Here is a 26,865-nt window from a genome sequence, read left to right as displayed (position 1 = left end):
TACACTAGACATCATGTAAAGTCTTCTGCAGAAATATAGCAAAACAAAAATATGACATGGTTTTGTGTGGTTCAAAAATAACTTCTCAGTCTACTCAGCTTTAATTGCATTGCTACACTGTCTTTTGCAAAACAAACTTTTGGGGTGATACTCCACAAAAGGTAACAATCATGGCCATACTTTTGAGTTAGTGAAAATAATTAACATTTTTCTTTTAAATCAACTTGTTTAGAAAGAAGATTCTGGCTCCCTTCCTTCAGTAGGTTGCCTTTCACATTTATGGAATTTTTCCTTATGATGTGCAGCAAGTGGCTTATCAAGCATGACCCCCCCTTAAGTGTGAACTGGTTTTGGATTGGGATTCTGATGGCTTGAGGAAGAAACCAACCAAATACACTGATTTTTGGACTTATATGAAGTTTGGTAGAGCTTGCTTACTCTTTTTGGTTGAATAGGTGGGGAGGGCACATAACCTCTCCTACGCTGAGGTGAGTCTGTTCTGTGACTCTGTACAAAATAATTGTAAATTAAATACAGAAAGCAAATGGAGAAAAAAAAACACCAAAACAAAAAAAAAGTATAGTTTAAGAATTATTTGGACTACAGCATAAATTATCTTTGACTCATTGCACTATAAGTGTGATATTGAGATTACCAAATTGTACAAAGACTTTTTTTTTTTAAAAGATAGTGTTTAACATCAGTGAGCCAGACTGGAGGAGCAGTGTGAAATCATCTAATGATGCATGAGATAAGATTTTGTTTTGTAGGGTATGTAAGCACTGTGCTGACGAATGTCAGAAGTTCAAGACTTACATGAATTATACAAAAAGAAGCTTTAGGGCTTTCTGCAACCAAAATTTTGACACAATAGTTGTTCATTGCTCTTTCACTGGGATACTCAAAGGCTGAGTTCTGCAGCTCATTATTTAGGCAAACCACTTTCTCTTCAGTAGAATGTGAACCTGGCCCCTACAAAACCAAATCTCCCCTCATGCTCATTAATTTAGGCTTGCTAAAATCTGAATAATAGACTCCATATTTGCCAATTAGCTGAAAACGTTTTGATTGCTAAAGACTTACCAATTTTTATGGATATGAACATTTTTCTTATCAATATTTATGGATATGAACATTTTTCTTCCATACGAGTGAAGGGAAAATGTGTTAGATGCTGTAAATGGGGAAAAAAAATCTGGGTTTAAAAATTTAAAAATTAAATATAAGTATAATTGAGAGAAAAATATGCTTATGGTTAGGTTTGTGTTAATGAATCATCAAATAGCATAATGTACTGGGTCAGGTGTAGCTGCATATATATATATACACACATACACATATTAGTGTGTATTTCTAAAACCATATTGGTTTGCAGGTCAGATTCTCCACTAGATTGTTATGGTGATGTTAATTGATTTGGAATAATGACACCATAAATGAATTAAAGAATTTAGGTGACAAATTAGAAATATTTGTGTGTAGGAGTTATATTGTGATGCTCACCCTTAATATAGGAGGCTGAATACTGTTCTCTAAGCATGGTTACAGGGAAAAATGATTCAGACTGATTTCTGAATCATAAGTTTTCTTCTCCCCTTTTCTGTCTGCTCTTAAAGGGCAACATAAAACTGTAGCACTTGCAAAATGGGTCTTTGCAAGAACATGTTTTCTCCCCTTCTTTTTAAATATCAGAACTATTCTGCTAAAAATACTTTCCATAGTCATATTTGGTTACACAATTTTTTTTCTGATTAATTTACTCATTGAAGTAAACTCATTAGAGATGTAGACACATTCTTATTTATGCCTCTGTAGATGTTCACCTTTTGCTCTCCTGCCAAAAAAGACCAAACCCCTTCAAAACTCCTGTCCCATCAGACTGTTGGGGAATTGGGGCTTCCTGTTCTTTTTGTTCACAAAATTGTGTCCTGCTTGAGAACTCTCTTTGATTGCCACACCTAGTTCTTAATATCTCTCTAGGATTTGTGTCTAGAATGACTCACAGAATATTCAAGGTGGTTTTTTTTTTGTTTTGTTTTTTTTTTTTTTTTGCCTTGGTAGCACCAGTTAAATCAGTCATATTCTGTATAATACTTTTCAATCACTGATGTTTCTCTTGTACATGCAAAAATAACACAAAGTGATCTTAGAAATGTGACTGTTCTCCCTTCCCTGTCAATTTGTCAGTGTCTGATAGAAAACACATCATTGTTTCAGTTTAAGTTGTTTTTGTTTTTATGTATTCTGCTTCTAAACTAAAGAGAACGGAAGAAAGACATGGAAATGTTTTTCACTAATTATGTTGACCTTCAGGCCATTCTGAGTGAAGGTTTTTATGATGTAATTTGTTCTCACCCCTGGGGTGTATAGGCCTCTATCTACATTTACTAAATTTAAGTAGATAGTATTCAAATAATGAGAAATCAGACTTGTTAATCCTGTAGTTCCTTTCAAAAGATCTCTGTGCTGTTCAGGGAAATTGGTGCTACTGCTGGGTCCTGTGCTGGGGGGATTTCCAGCCACTGCTTCTAAATGGTCCTCTTCCTTCCAGGGATGCTGAAAGGCTTTCTGCTATGAACTCACTTTTCTGTCTCTGTTCAAAGGGCAAGGATGATGTGTTTTAGAAATTCATGGATTTCTTGAAGCGCTGAGTCCCTGAGCATCTTTCATATGAACACAGCACTGCATATGCTACCCTAAGCATGTATATTTATTTGACTTTTGTCATTTAGAGACTTTCTAAAATGCTTAGGAATTCCTATGCTTTATAAATAAAATGTGTGGTTTTGCACATGCAAGCTATGCCAGCTATGTCAGTGCTGTGCTTTGGGGAGGATAGTATAGTTTCTGCTTCTTCAATTTCAAATTTCTCACAAGGGCAAAGGGATGGAGCAGGGAGAAGGGCAACAACACTGGCATTATCAGCCCTTCAAAAAAGGCTGGATTTGCCTCTCACTTAGAATTGTGTATGAAGCAAATGCGTATTAATTTTTAAGTACATTATATTAATTTCTGATTCCACACTGCAGAAACTTGGGTATGTATAAGGATTGGGACAATCAATATCCTAATACAACTAGCATACAGGTTTTGTCAGTAGAAATCTCGAAAACTGACCTTTTCTTTGTGTTTTTCTTTCATTTACTCTTGTGATTAATGCTTCTGTTGTGATTTATTAATCAAAAATGCATTTGTTTTTTAGACATTTTGTTAATAAGTTCATGCTTCCTGCCCCTTATGGCCAGGGTTTGTGTTTCAGGAGGACACAGTACAGCAGAAAGGTTTTACAGCAAATGTTTCATGTCTCAGTGATTTTAGCATTAGAACCCTGAAGCTTGGGAGCTGAAAGTTGTACTGAAGGGATCAAATTCCCGTGGAGGATTACATAACCTGTTAGACCTGCTGCTGAGAAAGGGCCTGAGATGGCCTGCCCCTTGCACCTTGCTTATACAGAATCCTACTTTTCCTTCAGGTTAGGCAAGGCAAAATGTTTAATCTAGTTTTAGTATTAAACAATGATATGACAGTGCTTAAGTCACTTTATTTGTCATGTTGTTTAGGTATGAATTTTTACAGGCTCGATGCAGCAGCCAGGAAGCTGCTGAAGTCCAGATGTGGCACTGAGGGCACTCCCCTGCAGCTACTCCAGTAATTTGTGTCCAGATTTTCAGAGAAAATAGGAGTGAAGGAAGAAATCGACACTTCTGCCTGCCTAAAGTTCTCTAAAAATGAGAAAAGCTACAATTGTTTTTTGAGGTGGGTAAATTGATTTTGTTATGGCCCCTGCTTAGCATAATTGTGTAACCACCCTAACGCGTTCCTGTTAACTGTAAAAAGCTTTTTCAAGGGCTTGAACAAGTACATCTCAAAGTGCACCACCAAATGGCTTCACTAGAACAAAAATCTCTGAAATATTTGGTTAGCTTTCACTGCAGTTGTGCAACTGAGTCTGTGGATTTAGTTGTGTGAACTGTTTCATCCCTAATCTCAGAAATGTGTATTTTGACGAATAATTTCTAACAGAAGGCAAAAGACAGGAAGCAGGAGTGATATACTTGTCATGTGGAGTGCTTAAAAAACCCAGGGAGACAAAAGAGCTGTCTTGCATTTATTTCACTCCACAGGTTTGCATTAGCAGGGACTTGGGAAAGTAGTTCAAGAAACGTGTTTGTGCAATGAGGACTGTTACCATAGCTGTTCTGGGGGGGACCAGGCTATTGCTGACTTGTTAAGCAGCTTTTACTCTTCAAAAGACAAAGCTGTATGGAGTCTCTGAGAGCAGAATCCTAATGAGGCTGCTACACTTGTGCTTTTTTTTTTCCCCCCTCCTGTCAATCCCGAACCTTTGTAACATTTTGTGATCTATTGAGAGATTCATTTAAAATGTGGGAGATGGATGGGTCAAAGGCAGGGTACTGGGTGCTCTCCCCAGCTCCTTTGTAGTCCTGTTGCACCCAGAGGTCAAGCAGAGGCATTGCCTGGCCCTCAGCTCCTGTCTGTTCCCAGGATTCCATTTCAGAGAAAATGCACTGCACATGTGAGGGATGCTGCTGGTGATTTGTGAATACAGGAATTCTGATCTTGTATGATGTTAGCAATAAAAATTAATCTGCAAAATGCATCAAGTTGGTCTAGAAAACATTGAGTATGTACATTTATTGCCTGGAGAAATGAGAAATCTGTCATCTCTTTGGAAATGTCAGTTTATCATCCTGATCATAGAGTTGCCATGATTTTCTGACTTGCAAACTGTAGTTACAGATTTTTGTGATTCTCAAGGTACTGTAGAGGCCCCATTTACTTGGTACAGCTGCTGACAGCATCAGGCTCTGCAGTAGCTGCACAACTGGGAAGTGTTTGTGGTACAGAGAAAGGTAGGAAGTAGAACATTTACAGATCTTTTATGTTTATGTTATCTTTTATGAAAGAATTTCTTAAATACCTGTGTGTACTTACTTTGTTCTGAAAGACATGAGACACATATCTGGATATATATGGAATATATATGGACTATGGCATGACTTGCTGGATAAATCATCTTCCACTGAAGATGGAAGTTGAGATTTCCACTGGAAATCTCAATCTGCCCATCAGCAGCTACACCATAACACATGCTGCAGTGACCTGGGTGTCAATTGGGAACTAAGCACTGTGTAACATTTTTTTTTTTCCATTTCAAGAATTAGGTAGGTAGTGTCACAGGTGGTATTTACACCCCTGCTATCATTAAATCTCCCTATTTGTTCAAACATGACAGTTTTTTGAAAGAGATTTGGAGATCCTCCAATTTTCAAATATGGGCAGACAAAGTTTGGGATCAAGTAAACTCTAAAAGAGATATTATCCAGAAAGATGCTCAAGTAAGTGCTAACACTTACTTTCAAAACATGTAACAATCTGATTGTGTTAGTGAAGGAAATTTGACAATAGGTGGCAATAACTGCCCTGGCTCTGGCAGTGGCTGGGAGCAGACATGGCTAGGACCCAGGGGTTATTCTATAGCCCTTACATTACTGGCAGGGGAAAGGGACTGTTTTCTGGAAAGAAGGGGTTCCTTCTGGTCGAGAAAATGTGATGAAGGAGCCATTGGTACTGTCTGTTATCAGGGTTTTTTATGTGTGGATTGTATCTTTTATCCTCTGTCATTAGTAGTGTTGCTGGGGCTGTTTTCTTTTCCTGATCCCATTGCTATTTCCAGTAAATTGTTCTTATCTCAGCCCATGTTCTTTGCTTTTGTGCTTCCAGTTCTCCCCATTCTGTCGCAGGGGAGGGAGGGGGACAGCGGTGTGGGGAGAATCTCGGTGGGTAACTAAATTAGGGAGTGCTGTTCCAAAACCCCAACAGGAACAGAAAGTCTCTGTCTGTCAGCCCCACTGCCAAAGCAGAAGCCATAATTGGTCTGTGCTGTTTCAAGGTTGTTTATTCTGTTTATCTCTAACATGTTCTGCTGCCCTGCCGCAGCTCTGTCCTGCAGGGCAGCGTGTGGGGCTCTGCCCTCAGTGGGATGGTACAAACATTAAATACCAGAAACTACCTGTGCTGGATTTACAATAACGTGCCAATATCTGTCACCTACGTTGGACAGTGTGTCCCCAGCCTGAACCAACAGAAAAATGCCAACACCACAGTGAAACATGGAGGGCATGAAGAAGGAGAAAAAGGACAAGACACACCCAATTCCTCCATCTTGTCCCCTTTGGACCCCTAATCTAGAATCCTAAAATTTTACTTTTTCACCCGTGCCACACTTAATTATTGCTTATATCAAACATTCAGAGCTGGTAATTCATCCTGTAAGATTGAAAACTCTTTTCCATGGGCAGAGATCACAGACAGTGTCTCTGGGGGCTCTGTACAGCTGTGAGCGAGTGGCTGTGTTGGGCAGGGATGAAATCACAACAATAGCTTGCATGCACTTAGATGTGTCACTTCTCATTGAAGACTTATGTGAGAAAACTTATCAATACTTTTGTTGTTCTATGGTTGCAATAACTGAAGAAATGTTGTTTTTGTTTTGGAAGTTCATCTAGTAAAGCATCACAGTTACAGTCCAGCCAACACACAGAAACTGCACAGAGGAAAACAGACTAAACTGCTATCTTAAGAACATTATGTAGACAATATATTTTAGGTTTCTAGCTAGAGCCTCACATAACCCTACCTTTTATTAAAAAAAAATCGATTTAAGAGGATTCCACTATATATCTGAAAAGTAGCCTGCATTGCGGAATTTAATAGGATTATGCTATTGATCCCATCTTTACAATGCTAGCTAGTATTTGGTACTTGTGAACTGCAGACTATTATGTGGCTGAACACAAGGGAAGAGGGATTAGTTTGTAAAAGAATAAGCAGCTTTCCCTTAAACTGCCCTGAATCAAGCATACACCTGTTTTGGTCTGTTTAGTAAATGCCAGCTAACAAAACATCAGTGGCAGCACTCCCTAAAAATGGATATCTTCTTTTAGTGACTTACTCAGTCTCCAAGTAGAAGGTAATCAATGCCCTTGTGAAGTCATATCTGTGGCTATAATGCACCTGTTTACAGTTTCTTCAGAACATTCTACCTGCATGCCTTTAATCAAAGAAAAGCAACTAAAAAGTTGTCTGGAAACCCATGTCTTGTATTGATACTAATGTATCTCCTGGCAGTAGAAAGTGCTTTTGACTATTATTGAACTTAATAGAATGAATGCCCAATTGAAATATGGTTTCCATAAAAGTGTATTTTCTGGAATGTAGCTCTTCTTAACTGAGAGAATAGTTTTATGCACTAAGTCACTTCCTGACACACAAGCATTCTCTGTTTTTTATTATTATGTTTAGTGACCATGGTCAATCCTTCATGTTTGCAAAACTCCTCTAATGTCTGATACCCTTTGTGATAACAAGCATTTCTATAGAATGTATTGTGTAAAACTTTGAGAAAAAAAAAAATTAAATGAATTTTATATGAGATATCATCTTCTCTTTCTCCACTTCCTCTTCACTCTTCTGTCTACTGAGATATTTGTCTTTGGTACTCAAATCTTTTCCTCTATCTTTAGCAATGAAATATTTTTCTCTGCCTTTGGTGGTCAGGGTCTGTTCAGCTGTTTCTTTCCTTTAGTTTTAGATGGCTCTGCTTCTTTCCTTATTCAGAACAAAGCGTGCTAATAGGAGGTGAAAGGAAAAACAAGCCAGAGACCTTTGTAGTTAGTAGGGACTAAAGCTATGTGCAATGTGAATGCTTCTGTAAATCTTACTGTAGGAATAATTTCCTCTCTTTTTTTTTTTTTTTTTTTTTGTAATATGGAAACTAGTGTTATTGAGAAGTGTCTAGCTTTTGTGCTACTTTATTGAATTAGCATTTAAAGTGCTTTGAAAATCTTTACTGAGTATCCTTCTCTGTATCTGGCCTGTCAGTCCTACATATTGAATATATGTATTAAAAGCAGGCCAGGAAACTGTTGCTTTTGCACAGTAGCAGGAGCAGCACTTCAATAGCTTCATGGGGATTATTTTAAAAAGTCCGTTTGCCAAATGATATATATGCAATTAATGCTGATGATAGCTGCTAAATCTAATGTGAACTGTAAGCATAAAGCCTCCCATTGCTGTTGAGCAAGAGGGAGGTAGTGCCAGGTAATGGCATTCAGTCAGTGTTCTCCCTCTCATCACTCAAGGGAAAGGGTAGAGGGGACAGTGTATCACTGCTAGCTATAAAATATATCTGAAAACAATATGCCTGAGTGCATGGGCTCAGGGAGGACACTGAGAAAACATCATGAAGTGTATCCTGTCCTTTATATGTTTCTGGCAATGAAAGTTGGATTTATTAGCAGTTTGTTGCTACAGTAAAAAACATTCACAAGATTTACAGCTGAAACAATGGCTGCAGATGTTCACTTCTCTTGTATTTATTGAAGGTTTTGTTGAGCTCATGGCATCCTTTGAGTAATTGCCATCTGAGGCATGTTTTGTAACAAGGACTGTGTCAGAGTTCTGTGTCACTGTATTTCATAAAGTTCTATTAGGTCTTTAGGAAAAGGGAGTTCAAAAACATTAACAAAAACAAATGTGTGGGCAAGTGCTAAAGGTGATAACTAACTGGCTGCCAGTCAGGATTTATACATTTGGAGATCATCTTCTCAAGTAATGATGGGTTTTACATTTTACTTAAATGCAGAATAACCATTGTCTTATTGCTGGGATGAGTTTCCAGAGCGTGCATTGAAACATCCCAGAACATCCTCAACCATATAAAAAGAAGACAGAGAGCTATATTGTAGTCTGAGGTATTTTCCTTTCCTTTATAGTAGAGTGAAAAGGTAATAATGTGTGTAAATCATGGTACTAGAATAACACAGTGTTTAGCTTGCAAGAATTCTTGCAGTATTTAAGACACACACTTGCAAAATTCAGGATCCTAGTGTTTGGCTGAACTTTGTAGAAGTTGGAAAATTAAAGGTAACTTTGAGTGTATCAAACATGTTCTATTCAGTATCATTCTATTATTTTTTTTTCTCCTTTCTTATGGTTTTTGAAACATAATTTAAGCCAGAATCTAAAGATTAAGCTAGATCCATGCTTTGTAGAAGTTGTTTCCATAAATACCCTGTGTGAGGGCACAAAGTCTGGCAGAAGGCCAGTTTTACTGCTATTGCACAAGTGTCATTGATTTGTATTTAGTAAGGAATAAAAAGTAGAAAATGATGTAATTTTGAAACCAAATACTCGTAGAACTCATGTATTATAAGGAGCATACTTTCTATATAGCTAATTTCAGAACTCTTACTGCTTCATGTGTATCGAACTTCTATCTTTTTGTAAAAAATATTGTGAAATTCAAATTGGTTTGGTTTGGGTTTTTTGGGTACTTACCTACACCTGGAGATTTTTTTTTTATCTTACACTGTTCCCCTGCCCTGCTGACTGGATGCCAGGGCTAACCCACCACAGATTAATCTATAACCCTGTTTCTAAAAAACAGCACCAAACAAGCAACAAACTCCCACACCTCCGAACAAACAAAAAAAAGCTGCTATTGAAAATGTAAAAGGAAAAATGTAACAAGAATGATGGCAATCACTTCTGTTTCCTTTTCAGAAGGAAATTAAAATAGTGCTGTTTACAAATGCCAAGTAAAATGCCTCCAGCATTTTAAATAAGACTTTAAAATATTACATTAAAATTAGCATTTTTCACCAGTTTCTTCTTTAAAAAAAGAAAAACACTGAGACTCAAAATAATTACTATAAATAAAATATTAAAGAGAAGTCATTTTTATTGCATTGCCTGCATTAGCAATGTAATAATTTCTTTTGAAGAATGCCATTACCTCTAGTAAATATTTAGTCCCTGTGCTTACACAAATCCAAACTGACTTTATCTGAAATCATTTGGACAGCCAAAGGCAGTAAACTGTTGATGCACGTGATAAATGGTATGTAATCATTTAGGCATCTTAGTGCAAATCCTTTTCCAAATAAAGCAAAGGACACTCAGTTATGGAGATGCTACAAGTCATGGTTTTGGGGTTTGGCACAGGAATCACTAAATTCCTTCTTGAGCACCACATGGAATGTAGAGGGGTTTGCAGGAGTTTGGTTGTTGGAACTCAAAATGTCCCTCAGACATTTTTGGATGTTCCAGGCCCAGGTCAGAAGCATTTGAGACCCTGGCAGGCAGCTGGAAACAGCTGTGATTTTGGGTTTGAGCCATGGAATGATTTACCAACCTTGCAGGAAGAACAAGAAGTCACAAAAGTTTAGATATTAGAGTAGAAATAGTCATGAAGTAGAGGGAAGAATTTTTGAGTGCTGTACAGGGGGTTTTGGTTTTGTACATGGGGGTCAGAGGTTTAAGATGGAGGGATTTGGGCCTGCCCTGTCCTCCCTCTTTCTCCTTCCTTACCTCCATGTTCTTGGTGATGTTGGCACTCACAGACTTTTTTTCTTGAGAATTTCTTCTAGTCCTTTATTCATATTCAAAGTATTTTCAAGTCACATGGGTTAGATCTGGTTATGGTGTGAGGGTCTGGAGAAGATTTTGCTCAGAGCAGCTTTTGTGTGTTCTTTTACTCTGCCATTTACGTGTGAATATTCATAGACCATTTCCTTTCAAATATTTACTGGATTTTCTGTTTTCACGTTTTAAGTCTTCATTTGAAATAAGCAGGATAATTTGGAGAAAACATTTTGATTACAGCCAGAAGCTATAAGTCTTTCAATATTCAATAAAATAATGCTGCCAGATGCAAATGATTAAATGGAACATGTTTTAGATACTTGAATTGCATAACTTAAAATGACATATCCTTTCACACTCTCAGATGGAACAAAACCTTGATATTGAAACCCATATTTTTTGTTTCTCAGTGACTAAAATGATTTCTTTTTCCCTCCCCTTTTTTCTCCAGTGGGATACTGTAGGAAATGTCCCTCCTTTACTGAAAGCTAAACTACAAGGATTAAGCCATTAGGAAAAGAGGTAGGCAACTTGGTTTTCAGTTTTATCTTCAGCTTGTGAGCTATTTGTTCAAAGAATGATGCAATCTCTTTAATTACCTTGAAAGATCATAAAGAATCATAAGTAATAAAGCTGAAAATAGGAGTCATCAGGGCCAGGTAATATGATTTAGGATTATTGCGAACACAAGTCGAGTCTTATTGTTCTTCCCCTTACTGAAAAGGTCAAGAGTGATTTTTGTTTGAAATTCTGAATGCTTTCTATTTGAATAATGAAAACAGGAAATGAAAGGTATAAAAAAAATTCTGGTTAATGCAAGACAGTTAAAACGTATGTTTTCCTTCAGTGCTGTTAAAAGGTTTGTGTTGCAAGAACAATATTATTTTCAGAGTTTATTGCATCTGTCTTCAATTTCTGCTGCTTTCCTTTCTGAAACATGAAGCTCAAGCTGCATTACTGTGCTGTGAGAATTTTATCAAAATTGAATGCAGCTATATATTTGCATCTTGGCAGTCTGGGAAGGAGGGTCACAGGTTTACAATAAGTACAAAGCACTTTGATGTTCTCTTTTGTCCCTGAGAAGAGGGCAGACTCTGTGAATGGTTTTGATAGCTTTTTCATGACAAGCTTATGTGAAACTAAACTGCAGACCCTGCTTTGAAGCAAAGTCATCAACCAGGGAACATGGATTTCCAGTTAAAAATGAGAAGGTGAAATAATTAAAAATAGAAATAAGGGTAGAAAAAGAAAAAAAAAAAAGTAGATTAAGCAAAGCAGATAAATGCATAAGTAAGATTAATTTGTGACTTGGGATCCTGGGCATTGATTATGGCTTTCTTATGTTCCTGGGAATTTTTTAGCAATGCTACTGAATGAGCTGCTTCTGTGTTGGGGCTGCTTTATTTTTTCTTTTAAAATCTGAAAGCAAATTCATTTGCTATCAAAGTCCCAAGCCCAGCTCTGATTATTATGTTCCCAGCTGGAGGTTCTATAACAAACTGAGGCTATTTCCTCTTGGAATAGAAGTACATATGTCGTGGTTATGTTTTGATAATACATCTCTACAATTAATATTCAGATGTTATTTGCTGCCCTTACTGTCATCTTGTTTGCAAGATGACAAAGGGATAAATTAAATGATATGGATTCTTTGGCATCATATGCGATTTTTCAAGTGGTATTTTGGCATTAAGTTGTGAAATAACTAGTGGAAAGTAATTACGAAATTACCACCAGGAATTGTGAAATAGATAATTTTGTCAACTAATTGAGAAAACTTGGAAAAAAATATGTTTTGTTTTTAAAAGAAAAATAGCCTTTTACTTAAATAATCCTGTTAATATCTATCAAATACTGTAAAAGTAGGAGGTTTAAAAATATTGTGACTATAGAAGAGAACGGCGTACACTCCTTGCCTAAAATGATATTGGCAGTTGAATAGTTGAACAGCAAAATATAAACTTTTCTGTCCTAATCTGCTACATTGGAGTCTGGGGGGAGAAAAAAAATAATGGTAGTGCAGATTTAGTATTATAAAGAACAGCTGCTAAATACCTACACTTCATCTCTCAGTACTTTGAGACTGAACCACACACAGAAGTAAAAGGTAGTCTTAGGGATATTACAAAAAGAATTATAAGACAGATGGCAGCACTTCCCTGCACCTGCCTTAGACAGACGAGCAGCCTTTCTTTGGATTTTTTTCTATTTCTTTAGAGGAAGTTGTCTGGAAATTCAGCTATGTTTGACTTGGGCTTTTTAATGCTAGTGGTTATAAGACAGAAATTTTGGTAATTCCACTGAGGTCATCAGAACTATGTCCTCGCATCAGTGGAATATGATTTAAATATTTAAGCTCCAGAAACTCTTGTTAATCTCTTTCGTAGGTTTTTATTTGCCCAATATAGTAGTCATTACACAAATTTTGTATACTGGCATAGGTTTTTATTGACTTGGAAGAATTATTAATTTATATTTTATAACCTTAGCTCTGTTAAGATGAATGAACCCTGGAAAAAGGAGGAAAAGCATAGAACAGATCAGAAAATCTTTGCTTTATTTTATAACCTTAACTTTATTTTATTTTATAACCTTAGCTCTGTTAAGATGAATGAACCCTGGAAAAAGGAGGAAAAGCATAGAACAGATCAGAAAATCTTTGCTTTAGCAGTAGTATAGGTACAAATGAAGAAATAGAATAGAAAGGCAAATAAAGGACTGAAGACATGAGTCAGAATCATGCAAATGAACAGATGCCCTGCAATCAGTGTGAGAAGAGATGTGTGCTTAATTAAACAAACAAACAAAAAAGTATTTTTTGCTAAAAATAACATCTGCAAAGTTTATTTTATGTTATCAGAGCAGCAGGTGTTTTTATGTGGCAGTAGCTTAACTCTGCTTTGAAAGTATTTTGCAAAAACCAGATTGTGACAGCACTACTTCAGCTGTCACGTATCCTGGTCCAAAAGTTGTCCCATTAGCTTCACTTGGATTCATGCTATGTTTCTGGTGATTTCAAAGGGAATAGTTGCTGCTGTACAAACTTGAGAACTCCATCTGAGTAGTAGACTTGCCAGCTAGAATGGACAAGACTGAAAGTTTGCAGGTCCTCAAGTATTTTTACTTTAAACATGGTTGTTACTGCCCCACAGAGTGGGAAGAATAATCTTGAACCACAAAAGATATGCATCTAATTTTTCCAGCTTTCAAAAAAATAAAAACCAGCCAGACTTTCTTGCTAAGTCTAATTCCTGCCAGTCAATATTATTCAGGTGAAAATTTTAAGATGCACCTTATCTGTCCCCTGACTAGAAGCTTCAGCCCTTTGCTTGTAAGAATAGGATATATCCAAATGAAAATGGAGGACTTGATCTTCCACACTACTGATGCTGGATGTGCTTCCCCGAAATCAGCATCAAGACCACAGGAAGCTGTAAAAACTCTTAATTCTGTGGGTTGCTTGTCCACAAAAAGCCAGTAATGAGGAATTTTGTCCTTGATTTTGAAAGGAGGAGAATTCCCTTGGAACAACCTCAAACTGCAGTACCAACAGTGAGAGTTTGAGAGTAAAACAAGAAAATGAACTGTAGCAAATCTAAGGTTAGCATAGTATTACCTTAGAGTCCTTGGGAAACTAAGGAATTAAGTGACTGAGTGAATGGTTGTGGAGCATGACCTTGCACTAAATCAGCCCTATTTTCAAGGGAATAAAAGGTGGTGACTGCAAATACTGCTTTTATTTGACTTTGTGGAGAAGTCTCATACGATGCAACTAAAAGTCATGCAGATCTGCACTAGTCATAAATACAAAGTAATGAATGCACTTAAGGACAAGGTAAAACAGCTCCACTGATATGCATGCAATGCTGGGCTCTCATTCAGTTCTTAGCAGTTAGGAAAGCTTGATATCACATTTAAAAACCAGATGAGGCCCAGAGCAGGAAAGAACAGAGGTGTGGAAGAGGGGAAGTTCTTAAAAGAAAGATGAAACTGACTCTCCAGATGACAAAAAAAAAAACCCCAAAAAACTGGTGAGGTGAAATATGATGGAGATTTAAGAAATCATGAGAGTATAGAAAAGGTGAATGGGGAGTGATTGCTCACTGCTTCTGACAATGCTGGTTCTAAAAGGTGCCCAATGCCATTATTCAGCCGCAGTTCTAAAATGGAAAAATAATATCTCTCTTCACCCTTGGGGAGAGGTTAGTCATTTAAACTTATGCTTTCTAGAGGTAGGGAGTCCAAGAGAACAAGAAAAAAATTTGGAAAATCCAGTGTCCATTAGAGACTATAAAACATCTTCCTTAAAACTGATTGTATGGTGTTGGAGGGAGGGGGTCTTTCTCCTGGCACGTCTTGTCTGTCACATTTTTCCTCTTTTCTCTTTTCCTGAACACCTGTGAGTAACTTGTTGTTGGAGGTGGGGCAACAGGGGAAGTAAATCTCTGTTCTGATGATGTAGAAAAGTTTCTCCATTCATATCTTGTAACTCTACTTTAAAATTTAAGTGTACTGAAGAAAAAAGCGTAACAAATTTCTTAATTAATCAGGTCAACTTTCAGAGTCACAGCTGGCAGGACGAAGTTGCTCAAGGACACTTTGAAGAAAAGCAAGGCCTGGCCTTCAGCAGTAGGCATGGATCGAGTAGTTTTGGCTCTCTGCTGATACTTTGCTCTGTAAGTGCCTGAATTGCTTTGGTAACTGCGTATGCTGTGAAGCTCTGTGACAAAACGGAGCAAAAGCTGAAATTAAAGCTCTGCAAATTGCCTGGTTTACTGAGTGTGAATGCTCAGACCTGGCAGTTCTGAACGTCTCTGATGCAGATGAAATGGATTCCCAGTGAGCCTGCACCATGCTGGTTATGACTTGGAATAGTGGATAAATGTACAGCTTTTAAAAGGTACTGCAGCCTTAGGAATAGGCACCAGCTGATCAAAAATTTCCAGACCCATGGGAGTGCTCTGCCATCTAAATAATACTTCAGTGCCCAAAGTAATTTGTGACTTTATCCCTGTGTTCTAAATAACTATTTGTCTAATTCTCTCACTGTCACTTTAAATGGAAAGAAAATTCTCTCAATGCTGTTGCTTTCTTTTCTTGTCTTCAATGGGACTCAGAATACCTGAACAACAATCAAGCTGATTGCTTCCAAACCATAAATTTAGTAAAAGTTTAAGTTTTAGTAAAGCTCATAGCTGGGAAAAATTTTTAAAAATTAGCTCTCTGCCATTTCTGTCTTTAGTAGAATGACTTGTGAATGAACTTCAAAATAAGAAATTCTCTTAAACATGCAGTGTTCTCTGCTTGTCAGAGACCTGTTTGCATCTGTGACTATGTCTGCTGTCACCCTACACAGCTATATTTGAAAAATTATTTTTCTTGTAGTCTTCCATGCAGCTCTTCCCAATCACCTGTAACAATCCTACAAGTTCATCTGATGACTCCATTATTAGGGTAGGATTTCACTATTATTAGGCTTGGGATAGCCAAAGATAACTATTAGAATGGAAAGATGTTCTCAGAGTTAAACCAGCAGAAAACTGTAGTGACAGCAGGTATGAAGACCACTGCTGTCCCCTGGATTTACACTGGCATTAAAAATAAATCCTCATACTGGGATCTAAAAAGCCCTTCTTGTTTTGGATCTAAAATTTGTTAACAGCCTGCAAACACAGGAATCCTAAACAATTTTTTTTTTGTAGACAATTCTCTCTGTGTATACAATTCCCATTTATTTAGCTGTTACATACTAATTTTTTAAAAACATATTTATATTAGTGGCCTCAACATAGGCAAATTACAGGGTTTAATTTTACTTTCACAAAAATTATGTATTAATCTTCTGAATTCTGTGGTTTGCTGTTATAATGTTTACAAAGTCTATTTTACTGAACTTATGTCATAAGTCAGCCTTTTGCATAGAGGCCTACAGAATAAAAGTGAAGTACAAGTTTAGGCTAACATGCAGTTATTTTGCAGGCTAAATGTTGAGGTAATAGTTCAGAAGGGAAAAGTAGAATCAAAGGAAATACCATAATGATGGAAAAACCTGGACAGAGTGTTTTTTTCTTTTGTTATGCCTAATGGTTCTAAAGACAAACAACATTTCAGATATTGATTCTACTGTTCTCTGGCTTCAACAAAAATGTAAGTTTGTAGTAATATTGAATTAATTTAATTTCTGATACTAATATTAAGATGCCTGTGTATCCTTATTCTCTGAACTAAATGACTAAAGAATAATTTTTAATTGATGGAAGGTATACTGGAAAAAAAAATTCAAGTAATTATTATCTATTGATGAAAAGCAGGTAAAATACTTAAAATACATGCATTTTCTAACTAAGATCTGCTTTTATATAATGATATTTTTAAAACATATTTCAAATATGTTTTGAAACACATTTCAAACAAAAACCAATTTTTTTTCCTTGATGCCTGGTTTATATTTTTCAAACGTGAATTTTTTATAAATGGCCATTGAATAATATTTTCGGAAAAGCACGCATTCTTCATAATATAAATGTATACAGAAAAATAATTTAAATGCCATCCTCAGGATAGCCAGTGTCATTAATTCAATAATAACAGATGACATAAACTCTTATTTATCAGAAAATAGATTTAGACATTTGGCTGTATCCACCAACTTTTCAATTTAGTATTCTTTTTTCTTCAGTTGAGGTGGAGTAACTTAGACCATCTAAAGCAAACTACATTCGTATATAGTAAGGAGAACTACTGTTTAATTTTGGTTTTGGTTTTTTGTTTGTTTTAATATTTTATGCTTGCAGCAGCACCAACACACCAACAAGTGTAAAGCTGATGTAAAAAATTTTCATAGTTTGTCTTCCCATAACTTCCTCCTTAGGAAAGAACTGTGGAGCTCTACAAATTAAGCAGGAGGGCAGAAATCATGGAAAGCAGGTCCTGGTTTCTTAGGAGGGTATGAGTTACTAGTGCTGTGGTAGTATACAAACCTTTGCCTTCCTTATAAAGAATGTTTTTTTTCTCTGAAGAATTTTTAGGAGCCGGAGAAGTAGCTGGTGGCCCTCGCAGTTCAGTGTCACTGTTAGGGTGTCTTTGGAGCTTCCTGCTGTGCTGGATGAAAGCTGTGCTCACCTCTGAAGGCAGGAACTCGTTAGCACCTGGCCCTGAAAGGACAAAGGTTTGTGCACCCCTTCACCGAGACTGGAGAAAAATCAATTTCCCACTTGTCACACCATGGGCTATAGCTATGATATATAGCTGAAAACCTCAGCACAATACCCAAAAGGGGATATTTTCTGTCCCCTGATGTTGTTCTGGTCGCCAGGAGCAGATGCCCATGTGTACCATGTCCTTCTTCATCCTTAGCTTGTCCTTTATCTTTGCTGATGAGAGGTTCTCAGAGCCAGGAATACATCCAAGATCCCTGATTCCCAAGGAGAGCTCTGCCCAGAGGTATTTCACACCCACTCTGTTATCACTGTTGAGATGGACACATTACATACACACACAGTTGTGCAGCGGCAGCAATGGCTTCTGCTTTATTACAAGTTGTTCTTAAGTTTTATACCCCTAACAAAGCGTGATCTTAAGTCATTGGTTGCATCAACACATTATATTCATTGAACAAAGCAGTAGCCTATTGTATTTTATTGGTAGAAAGCAATTAACATCATTAATTAATTGGCATGAGTTTACAAAAAATTATTAAGGCACATATGCTGCTCACTAAGGCATGTATCCTCTAATTGCAAGTATTCCTTATAATCTATTGTATCAATTTCCATGCTAACAGCCTTGCTTTCTTTCTTGCTATGGATAAACTCGTATTTTATCCATTTCTTCTTCTGTTAACTCAGTCCTTTGGCCTGCAGACCAGCTGCTACTCTATGAAGCCTTTGCCAAATGGGGCATCCCAATTTCTCCTGCTTTCACTCTCTGCTGTTGTGCCTTGGCCCAGCTCAGCAGGCACTCAGTAGCTCTCAGAAAAGTGAAAAAACACATCCTCCTGTACCCATGGCAGGAGCACTGCCATATCCTTCTGTGGTCCATATCCTGGTGTGCCTGATCTGTGGAGCAATAGCAGAAAATAGCATGGAATCTCTCTGCCTTTGCCCTTGTCATTTTCACATACATAATTATCTACACACATACTTGTGCCCAGGAAGACAAGGAGAAGGAAGATTACTCTATTATATTTATAATAATATGTAATTATATTCACACTGAGGATTGTGCTGCTTTATATAAAATACTTCTCACATTGGAGGTTGACCTCTGGTTTTAATCTAAAGATGTTTGTTCCTATGTTTGCATGATCTTGTGACATTTCAAGAACCCCTTGCGCAGTTCTTTTGCTTTGAATAATAATAAACATTTATTATCTTCTTTTAGTAATGATATAAGAAAAAAAAATAGTAATATTATATATTTATTAATTTGCTAATGCCTGGATTTATTTTAGGCCTAAGCCTACAAAATGAATCATGTAGTAGATGTTGCTTTTTTGTTACCTACAGTGGGAGTCAGGCTGAATGACTATAAGAGGTGAAGAGGTAGAAAAACTATGGATTGTATCCATCTTTCCTCCTACTCCTTGAGTTATTTTGGTTTGTATGGTCATAGACCTATAAATGTGTAATAGAATACTGCCCTAAGCTATAGCATTTAATACAAAATAATTGCATTAAAAAAATAAGAAGAAATTTTAAAAACTAAAAGACCTCATGTTGCTGAAAGGTAGGGTTTAAAACACAGTGAATATGTTTGTATTCTATATTTAAAAACAAACTGACTTGTTTATACTATGAGGAATCTGCAGATTAATTGAAGTGAATACTCACTGGAAATATATTGAAATGTCAGTATATTCAGCCATTTATTAACTATATCTACCTCTAAATTCTAATAAATTCTGCAAAAAGTTTTTATTATAGAAAAGCTACTAAATACACTTTATCAAATGAATGCATATATTTTTTCTATCTTTTTTATTCTTTAGTATATGTTGAACAATGATTATAGTGCTGTTAACATGAAAAATATATTAGTAATCATAATGCAGTAAATTATGCAGGTTACAGAATTAGAACTGTTCAGGCAGTGGATTCAAACAAAACTCTTTAAACATGTATTCATTCACCTTTTAAGATTGTATTTAGTCATGGATTATTACTATCTGAAGCTTTCCTGCACTGTGTTCTTAAAGCCTATAATTTTCTGCTGATGAAGTTGGTAATTAAAATAAAATTTTAAGGTGTTCACAGAGACAGACAGAAGAGTCCATGACAAGAGTATTTGGTCTCTAAGAATAAATTGCTTTCTTTTTTGATTGTCTACCAATTAGCTTGAAGCCAGTGAGGTGATTACATCTATAATTCAGCTCCTGTAATGCAGGAGCTAATGTGCAACTCGTGTGTGTTCTCTCTCCACACGAGAGAGATTTCACAAAGTTTATGAAAAATTATGCTACAGAACCAAGCCTTGCTCCTCCATAGTCTTCACCTACTGAATGTAAAATGAACAAAACCAGAGGTTTAATTATCACTATCTCAAGCATTTTAAATGCAGGTAGTATTTTCCTACTTAATCTTGTTTGTCTTTAAAGCTACTTCACAGCCATGGGACTGGACACCTTGCTGATTCACATCTTGTTTTGCTTTTTCATTTTAATACTCTGATCCTTGGGTAGTCAGCTATTCTCCCAGGATATTCTGACCTGCATCAGATCTTTCAAGGCCCCTACAAATACCTGAAACAAGTGGAGATTCACCTCTGTACTGAGAGAACATGCTGAAAGGAGGAAGGAGAACCCAAACCCTCTGTGTGCCAATGCTATGTGTCATTTAGCTAGTATAAATAATCCAGAACTTATTCTTGGATAAAAAGGGAGGGTAAAAACATGAAATTAATACTCACCTTGGACTTCAGGTCCATGTCCCCCTGTATTGCAAACTAAGTTGCACCTGCATAACAATTCTAAAATAAGAAAGGAAATACTTTGTTACCTATGTTGAAACCAGGTTTAGATTTTGGTATATTGCCATTTTTCCATTGCATTTATAACTTCAATTACGGAATTCAAATATACTAAAGTTATTAAGTTTTACCAATGCATTTTTTTACTGGCTAAACTTTTCACTTATTCATGACAGCATGCCTGAGGATTATTCAGTGTTGCCTGTTAATTTTAGAAGCTTTTGATTCTGCTGATACATTTTATCATAATGAGACTATGCTTTATCTTGAAACGATGTCATTTAGGAAGTGTTTGGGTGAGGTCATTCTTGCTTTTTTTAAAGACTATTTATACAACAATTCTCTTCAAGCTTCTGCAGCTTTGTTCCTAGAACACATGGCCTCTCTTCTCTATTTTAGAATGCATAGATTTTTCCCATCTGCTCTTTCTTGTGAGGCATTAGAGTGTCATCCCAGGCTGTGCTGGCTGCTGACCTTCTTTCCTGTAAACCTTGAGCTGGCCACAGTTTGTTTGGCTTTATTTTGTTTTGTTTTGTTTATTTTTCTACTCCATCTTTGGTTCCACCTAGAGTTTCAGAAGTTCCACTCCTTATTTCCACTTCATGCTAGCAGAGAAGGCATCCTGCATTAGGCTTTTCCCTCTCCTGGTTCTTAACTGTGAGCCTCATGACTGAGGCTGACAATAACAAAACTGTTTAGATGGAGTCCCAGTGAAATGAAAAAGAGGAAGGTCATTGGCTTGACCAGAACAGCCAAAAGTTTATAATTCTACCTATTCTAAAAAATAACATGATGAGAGTTTTCTTTCAGAGAGTTTGTTGGTGATTTGAAATTGTATGTCTGTGTAGGGCTTCTCAAAGTTTCTTAAAATTTGTTTTTGAGTCTTAACTTCAAAGAAGGAGGAAAAAGTCCCGCGTTTTATAGTTATAATAGGGACTCATTATAAAATTAACTGGAATTTAGGAAAAGTGTTGAGGTCATTTTAGTTGTGCGCCTGTGGAAAATGTTCTGGTTTATATGGTATATTTACATTTAGAGTTATCCAATAGTAATTCCATGTGAGAATCCCTCATTTGCTTGATTTGTGTAGGAATGCTGACGATTTTATGCTGTGAGATTTCCTATATTTGCTAGTTAAAATGTACCAAAAAGTTGTTTAAAAACTGCAACAACAGTTTTTAAAAAACATACAAAATTCAACAGCATATGAAGCTGCGTTGTAATTTCTGGTTCGTTTTTTTGCTTAGAAACCTTTGAATATTCAACTCTTTTGTGATGGAAAATGTAGACCTCTTTAAGATTTCTTTTTCTGAAAGATGCAACTTTTCCAAAACCAAAGAAGTGGATTTTTAAAAAATCTGTTGATTCTGAAATGAAGATTTTTTTTTTTTTCTTGAATATGTTAATATTCTGGTGAAGATTTACACTTTTGGCAAGTTCTGAGATTGCACACTCTGTATGTAATAGGGTTACAAAACAATTTTCTTATAAGCCAAATGCAATTCTATTCATTTGCAAAACTGAAAGCCATTAAACATTTACAAGCAGAGAGCAAATTGAGACTGAAGAACAGCAAAGCAAGTTTTTAAAGGATTTTGGTGGTTGATTCCAATTACAGCTTTTTAATAAAACCATACTTTATGCTGTCAATATATGTAAATGAATCTTCATAATTACATTATGAAGATTTACATGTCCTTTTTATTCTGTTGTCAATTGTTTTGGCTCCCTGAAAATAAACTTCATGTGTGTTTCTACAAAACAGAGACATGTTAAACCGAAAAGGTCTTTTTTGGATCCATAAATTGTTCTCCTGACTGCTATTAGACATGCTAGAAAAACAGTCAATTTCATTCACAAACAGATCATTAAGAAGAGATGGTTTGCCTTAATTCTAGATTTAAGGAATAACCTGTCTTATGTGCTGCATCAGAATGACTTCTTTATAAGCAACCCTTCTGTAATTAATATGGTGAGTTTAAAAAACCAAGTTATTTTTTGTCAAAATACTTAAAGATTACTCTAAGAAGTGCAGAAGTAAACTAACTGAATCACTGCAACATTGGATTGTTGCTGCTCAGATTGGTGTGTTTGGTTTTTTTCATCTAAAATAACGTAGTTTTCTTCTATCTAAAAGATTAGGAAAACTACCTCAGATGGATGGAATTGCCTGTATTTTACACGTTATTGAAGGAAGTTATTGTTCAAGTAATAGGCAACTTAAAGTACTCTGAATCAAAGGAGTGCCACAAAGAGCTTTGAAAGAAAAAATGTAGAAAATCATTATTTATGCAATTAAGGGAGAATTTTTTTGAAATGAAGTAAGAAGATAAGCTTTCTTCCTTGAGGATGTTTCAGTATAAAAAGAAATTAGAGGTTTCATAGAAGCCCCTAAGTATCCCACTCCCTCCAATATTCGTGTGCAGGATATTTATTATATCACCTATTTCTATATCCTTTAAGTATGGTGAAACAAGGTAAATTTTGTGGAGAGAAATGAAAGAAGTGAGATACATCCAGATTCTGTCACCTATATTGGTTTTGAGTATCATGGGAATGAGAGCAATAGACCTTAGCATTATGGTTAATTAAATACACAAAATGGAGTGTGAAGTTTTTTCTTTCATTGCTTCTTTCTTCACCTGAATGGATTATTGTTATATATTTTTTATTACCTGAGGTTGGTTGTCTAGTCAAATTTGAAGATTCTTAGGGTCTTTGTGGCATATCACAAGTTGGTACATTACAGTAATGATAGTTCAGTCTCCATTTTGCTGGAAAAATAAATTGTAAATAATTTATACTGAGTATATCTTCAACTCCAGAAAAATTGTAGGATTTTCCAGTACTAGCACCTGCAGATAAAGGAATTCTTATGTGTATAGGATATTGGTTTGCACAGAAGCTTGTTATTTTCACAGATGGTAAGAATATTGCTGAGTTTTTTCTGATAATTATTCATGCATAAATTTGTTAAGCATATGTCAGGGAGGATAGATGTTTTTTTAGTATTTGTGTATTTGTCCTCCATTGTTAAGGAGAACAGTGGGTATATGCCTATGACAGGGAGGCATTTTGCAGTGGAAAAATTCAATTTGTTTGGTATATACATTATGTGATTTATAACAAGTTTCATGACAAGTATAGCTACTGGCTCAACTGCTGTTCAAAAAAAAAATCAGTTCATTAATCAATATTCATTTTTTATACAAAAACATTATTATTTTTAGGCATCTAAAGGCCATGAATACCCAAGAGTCATTATTAAAACTGTTCAGTGTCACATTCATCCATTTGTTTCAGTTTAAAGTCTGACAAAAAATTTCTTCTGAAATAACTGGATCAGAATTGAATGTGCCTGTTTGCAACAACAGAACACCCTAATGATAAAGTGCAAGACTATGTAATAGAAACGAATGAAGTGTAAAATATAATAATAGAATAACATGACAAGCTAAATGCTTTCTGCAATGCAGCATTCTTGAAAGTGAGTGCATCATAAAAAAAAAAAAAGTTACTTTCATGTTTCCTAATTTCACGAAGGAGATATTTCTGATTTATCATCTACCTCTTTGAACAATATTTTGTTGTTTATCTGGTTTGGATCTGAAGTTCAGGATTTAGTAGCCATGGTAGCTGCCATGGAATAAACCTGAACTCAAATATGCAGCAGTTCAGGACTAAATATTTTGTGTTCTTTCTTTTAATATATTCGCTATATAATTTGCAGTGTATTTGCACAATTTCAAAAGAGAGGCTTAAAATCACTCTGAAATTTCAACTTGACAGCTTATTTCAAGTACTCAAAAGTGTAACATGTATTTTCTGCAGCATGCCATGTTGAGGTTTAAGCCTGCAAAGGTGAGACCCAAAAAACACAGTAGGCTAAGGAATAACAAAGGAAATGCTGTGTAAGTTGTAAAATATCTATAACCCCAGCTTTAACTCACTAGTTTTGAGGTCACTATTCTCTCTTTATACCCAATTAAATCGTGGTCAGCCCGCACAATTAGTCTACAATTAAGGAAATGAGGCGATCTTAATAAGTGAACAGACCACTTGCCTTGAAGCTCTTCCACCCTCGTTTGTGGCAGACGACAGTCAGCAGTGGCACTGGGAAAATTTTAAGAACATGGAGGTAAGGAAGAAGAAAGAGGAAGGACAGTACTGGCTAAAATCTCTCTATCTTAAAACTTTTCACCCCTATGTATAAAATAGAAACCCCCCTGTACAGGTGTTAAAACTCTTTTGTACAGCACTAAAAAATTCTTTTCTTTCCTTTTTAACTATTTTTATTACAATATTTAAACTTTTGTGACTTTTTGTTCTTCTTGTAAGGTTGATAAATTATTCTATGGTTTAAATCTAAAATCACAGTTGTATTTAGCTGCCTGCCAGGGTCTCAAATGCTTTTCACCTGAAACCTGGAACCTCTAAAAATATCTGAGGGACATTTTGAGTTCCTACACTGAAACACCCCATACTTCATGTTTAAGATTCTCTATGAATGGGCAAAGAGGAATTCTGACAAAAACTAAATTTGTTTGCCATCCACACCAATTTTCTCATCCTTCTTCTCATCCCTTTCCCCACCATGAAATGGCAAACCATTTGTTATGTGGCATTGTGCCTGGGCCTAAAATAATGGGGATTCCTTCCCTAACAGCAACAGGTGGTCACCCTGTAAGTCAGAGATTTGATTACCCATGTCATTGGCTTAGCTTGCATAGCTGCAAATGCTATTAAAGGTAATAAAATTATCCAGCCTTTACATCACTGTGCTGTGGGCAAAGGATATTGTTCTCAACAATCAGCATTTATGTCCAACCGTTTAACACTGGTGAAGCCGTGCTAATGGCTTTCTGTGACATTTTTGAAAGGACAGCCATTAGATCAAACGAGCAGATATGTACCTGGGAAAATGCAGCATTCAAATATTTGGGAAGGAATGGAATTACCAACTTTGTCATCAAATTAAATTAGTAAACAAGGCTGTGCAGGTCGTAGGTGCAGAAAGAGATCTCTGGCTCTTTTTTTTTCACAGTTCAATAACTCGCTGCTGTGAACTGAAATTGGAGCTGATGGTGTGATTGGATTTGCAGAATGATATAGCTTGTAAGGCTTCAGATTAATAGAAGAGTGAAATGAAATTGCAAACAGGTAGACAAAATAGGCAAGAAAGGCAATTCACTCCTTTAATTATAAGAAGTATGAATGAAGAAAAGGGCTTTATGGATGATATTATGGACCACTCACATTGCCCCTGGCATATGTGATACTTCTATCAGGGGTGGACATCAGCTCCAGGGAAAGGTGCAGAAATGATCTTATCATCTTATTGCCTGGAGTCATGCATTACTTGTACTCATATTTTGCTCACTCTCTTTGAATAAAAGTTGCTTTCTGAAATTATTTTTAATATCTGAAGGACATAATGTCCAAGCCATGGCCTTTTAAGTGATACTTCTCTTCCTCCCTAAACACCGTGTGTTGGATCAGAATGCTTGTGTGATGCTGGATGTTCATTCTGGCTATTCCATGATCCCTGAAAAACCTAATATCCAGTGTATGCCTGTCAAATCCTAAATAATTCTTGTACATTATAGAATAATGGTTTAGATCAATGAAGGTTTGCTCTTTTCTATCAGTGCATATAATTGAAATATTTAAGAGTACAGGAGCGACATAAATAGTGTCCATTACAGAAAAATCTAATTTTACATATACGAGGCAGTCAAGATTATGGTTTGATTTGGAGTCTCATTCTACTTTTATTCATTTGACTTTAACAAAAATCACCTTCTAGTCATTATTTAATCCTGAACACTAGTAGTACTGCTAAGGTCAGCATGTATTCCATAGAAAGCGAAGTTAATGCTAGAAGTGAAAGTTCTCTGAAATTACTTTTCAAGTGTTAGCAAAATAAGTGAGGAAAATGATTACCACCGTATTAATTTGTAACTTTTAAAGCACTTAGAATATGTAAATATAAAGCCATAAAATATGGCTGTTAATACCATGACTTCTAAGTATATATGATAATGTAATTGAAAGGTCAAAGAGAAGACCTCTTCTTGTAAATACTTAAATGAGAAATCTTTGCTCATGAATTATTCTTTTTAGGTGAGCAGGAATGGGCATTTCATTAAGTATTGCTCATGGGAATAAGCACTGCAGGATCAGACCTTCAGTGCTTCAGTGTATTAAGCAGGAACTCTATAATGTCACTCTGATAAATTTTTTAATCAGTTTTTTGTGATGATCTGGTTAGCTCCCGAAGCAACTGGAATAGAAATCAGTCCAATTCTAAAAGGCAGTGTAGATCTGCTTCAATTACCGAGTGCCATATCATTAGTCTTGGTTGTAGTACCAAGCTGAATGCGGCACAATGTTGAAAATCAGCTGATTCATGATCCATGAGAAATTATTCCACCCCACAGGCTGTTTTAA

At 36.1% G+C, this 26,865-nt stretch overlaps 1 protein-coding gene across 2 annotated transcripts in view; it reads left to right on the top strand.

The window, feature by feature from the left end:
- Positions 1–17,612, top strand: part of PCDH10 (protocadherin 10) — a 108,776-nt gene extending 91,164 nt beyond the window's left edge. The window contains exons 5-7 of one of the 2 annotated variants that reach the window (XR_012055864.1): positions 10,901–10,971; positions 15,000–15,125; positions 17,469–17,612. Coding sequence is in view for 1 of the 2 variants with exons in the window: in XM_072928954.1 (XP_072785055.1) it covers positions 10,901–10,941 (41 nt within the window). In the remaining variant the exon portion in view is untranslated. Of the gene's footprint in view, positions 1–10,900; positions 12,990–14,999; positions 15,126–17,468 lie in introns of those variants that run through there. The other variant, XM_072928954.1, reaches the window with a different exon arrangement.
- Positions 17,613–26,865: the final 9,253 nt, after the last annotated feature.

The sequence above is a fragment of the Taeniopygia guttata genome, chromosome 4 (genome assembly GCF_048771995.1).
Source record: "Taeniopygia guttata chromosome 4, bTaeGut7.mat, whole genome shotgun sequence".
In the NCBI taxonomy this organism is placed as follows: Eukaryota; Metazoa; Chordata; class Aves; order Passeriformes; family Estrildidae; genus Taeniopygia; species Taeniopygia guttata.
Note: the sequence above shows the minus strand (reverse complement) of the source record. Positions and strands in the feature narration are given on the sequence as shown.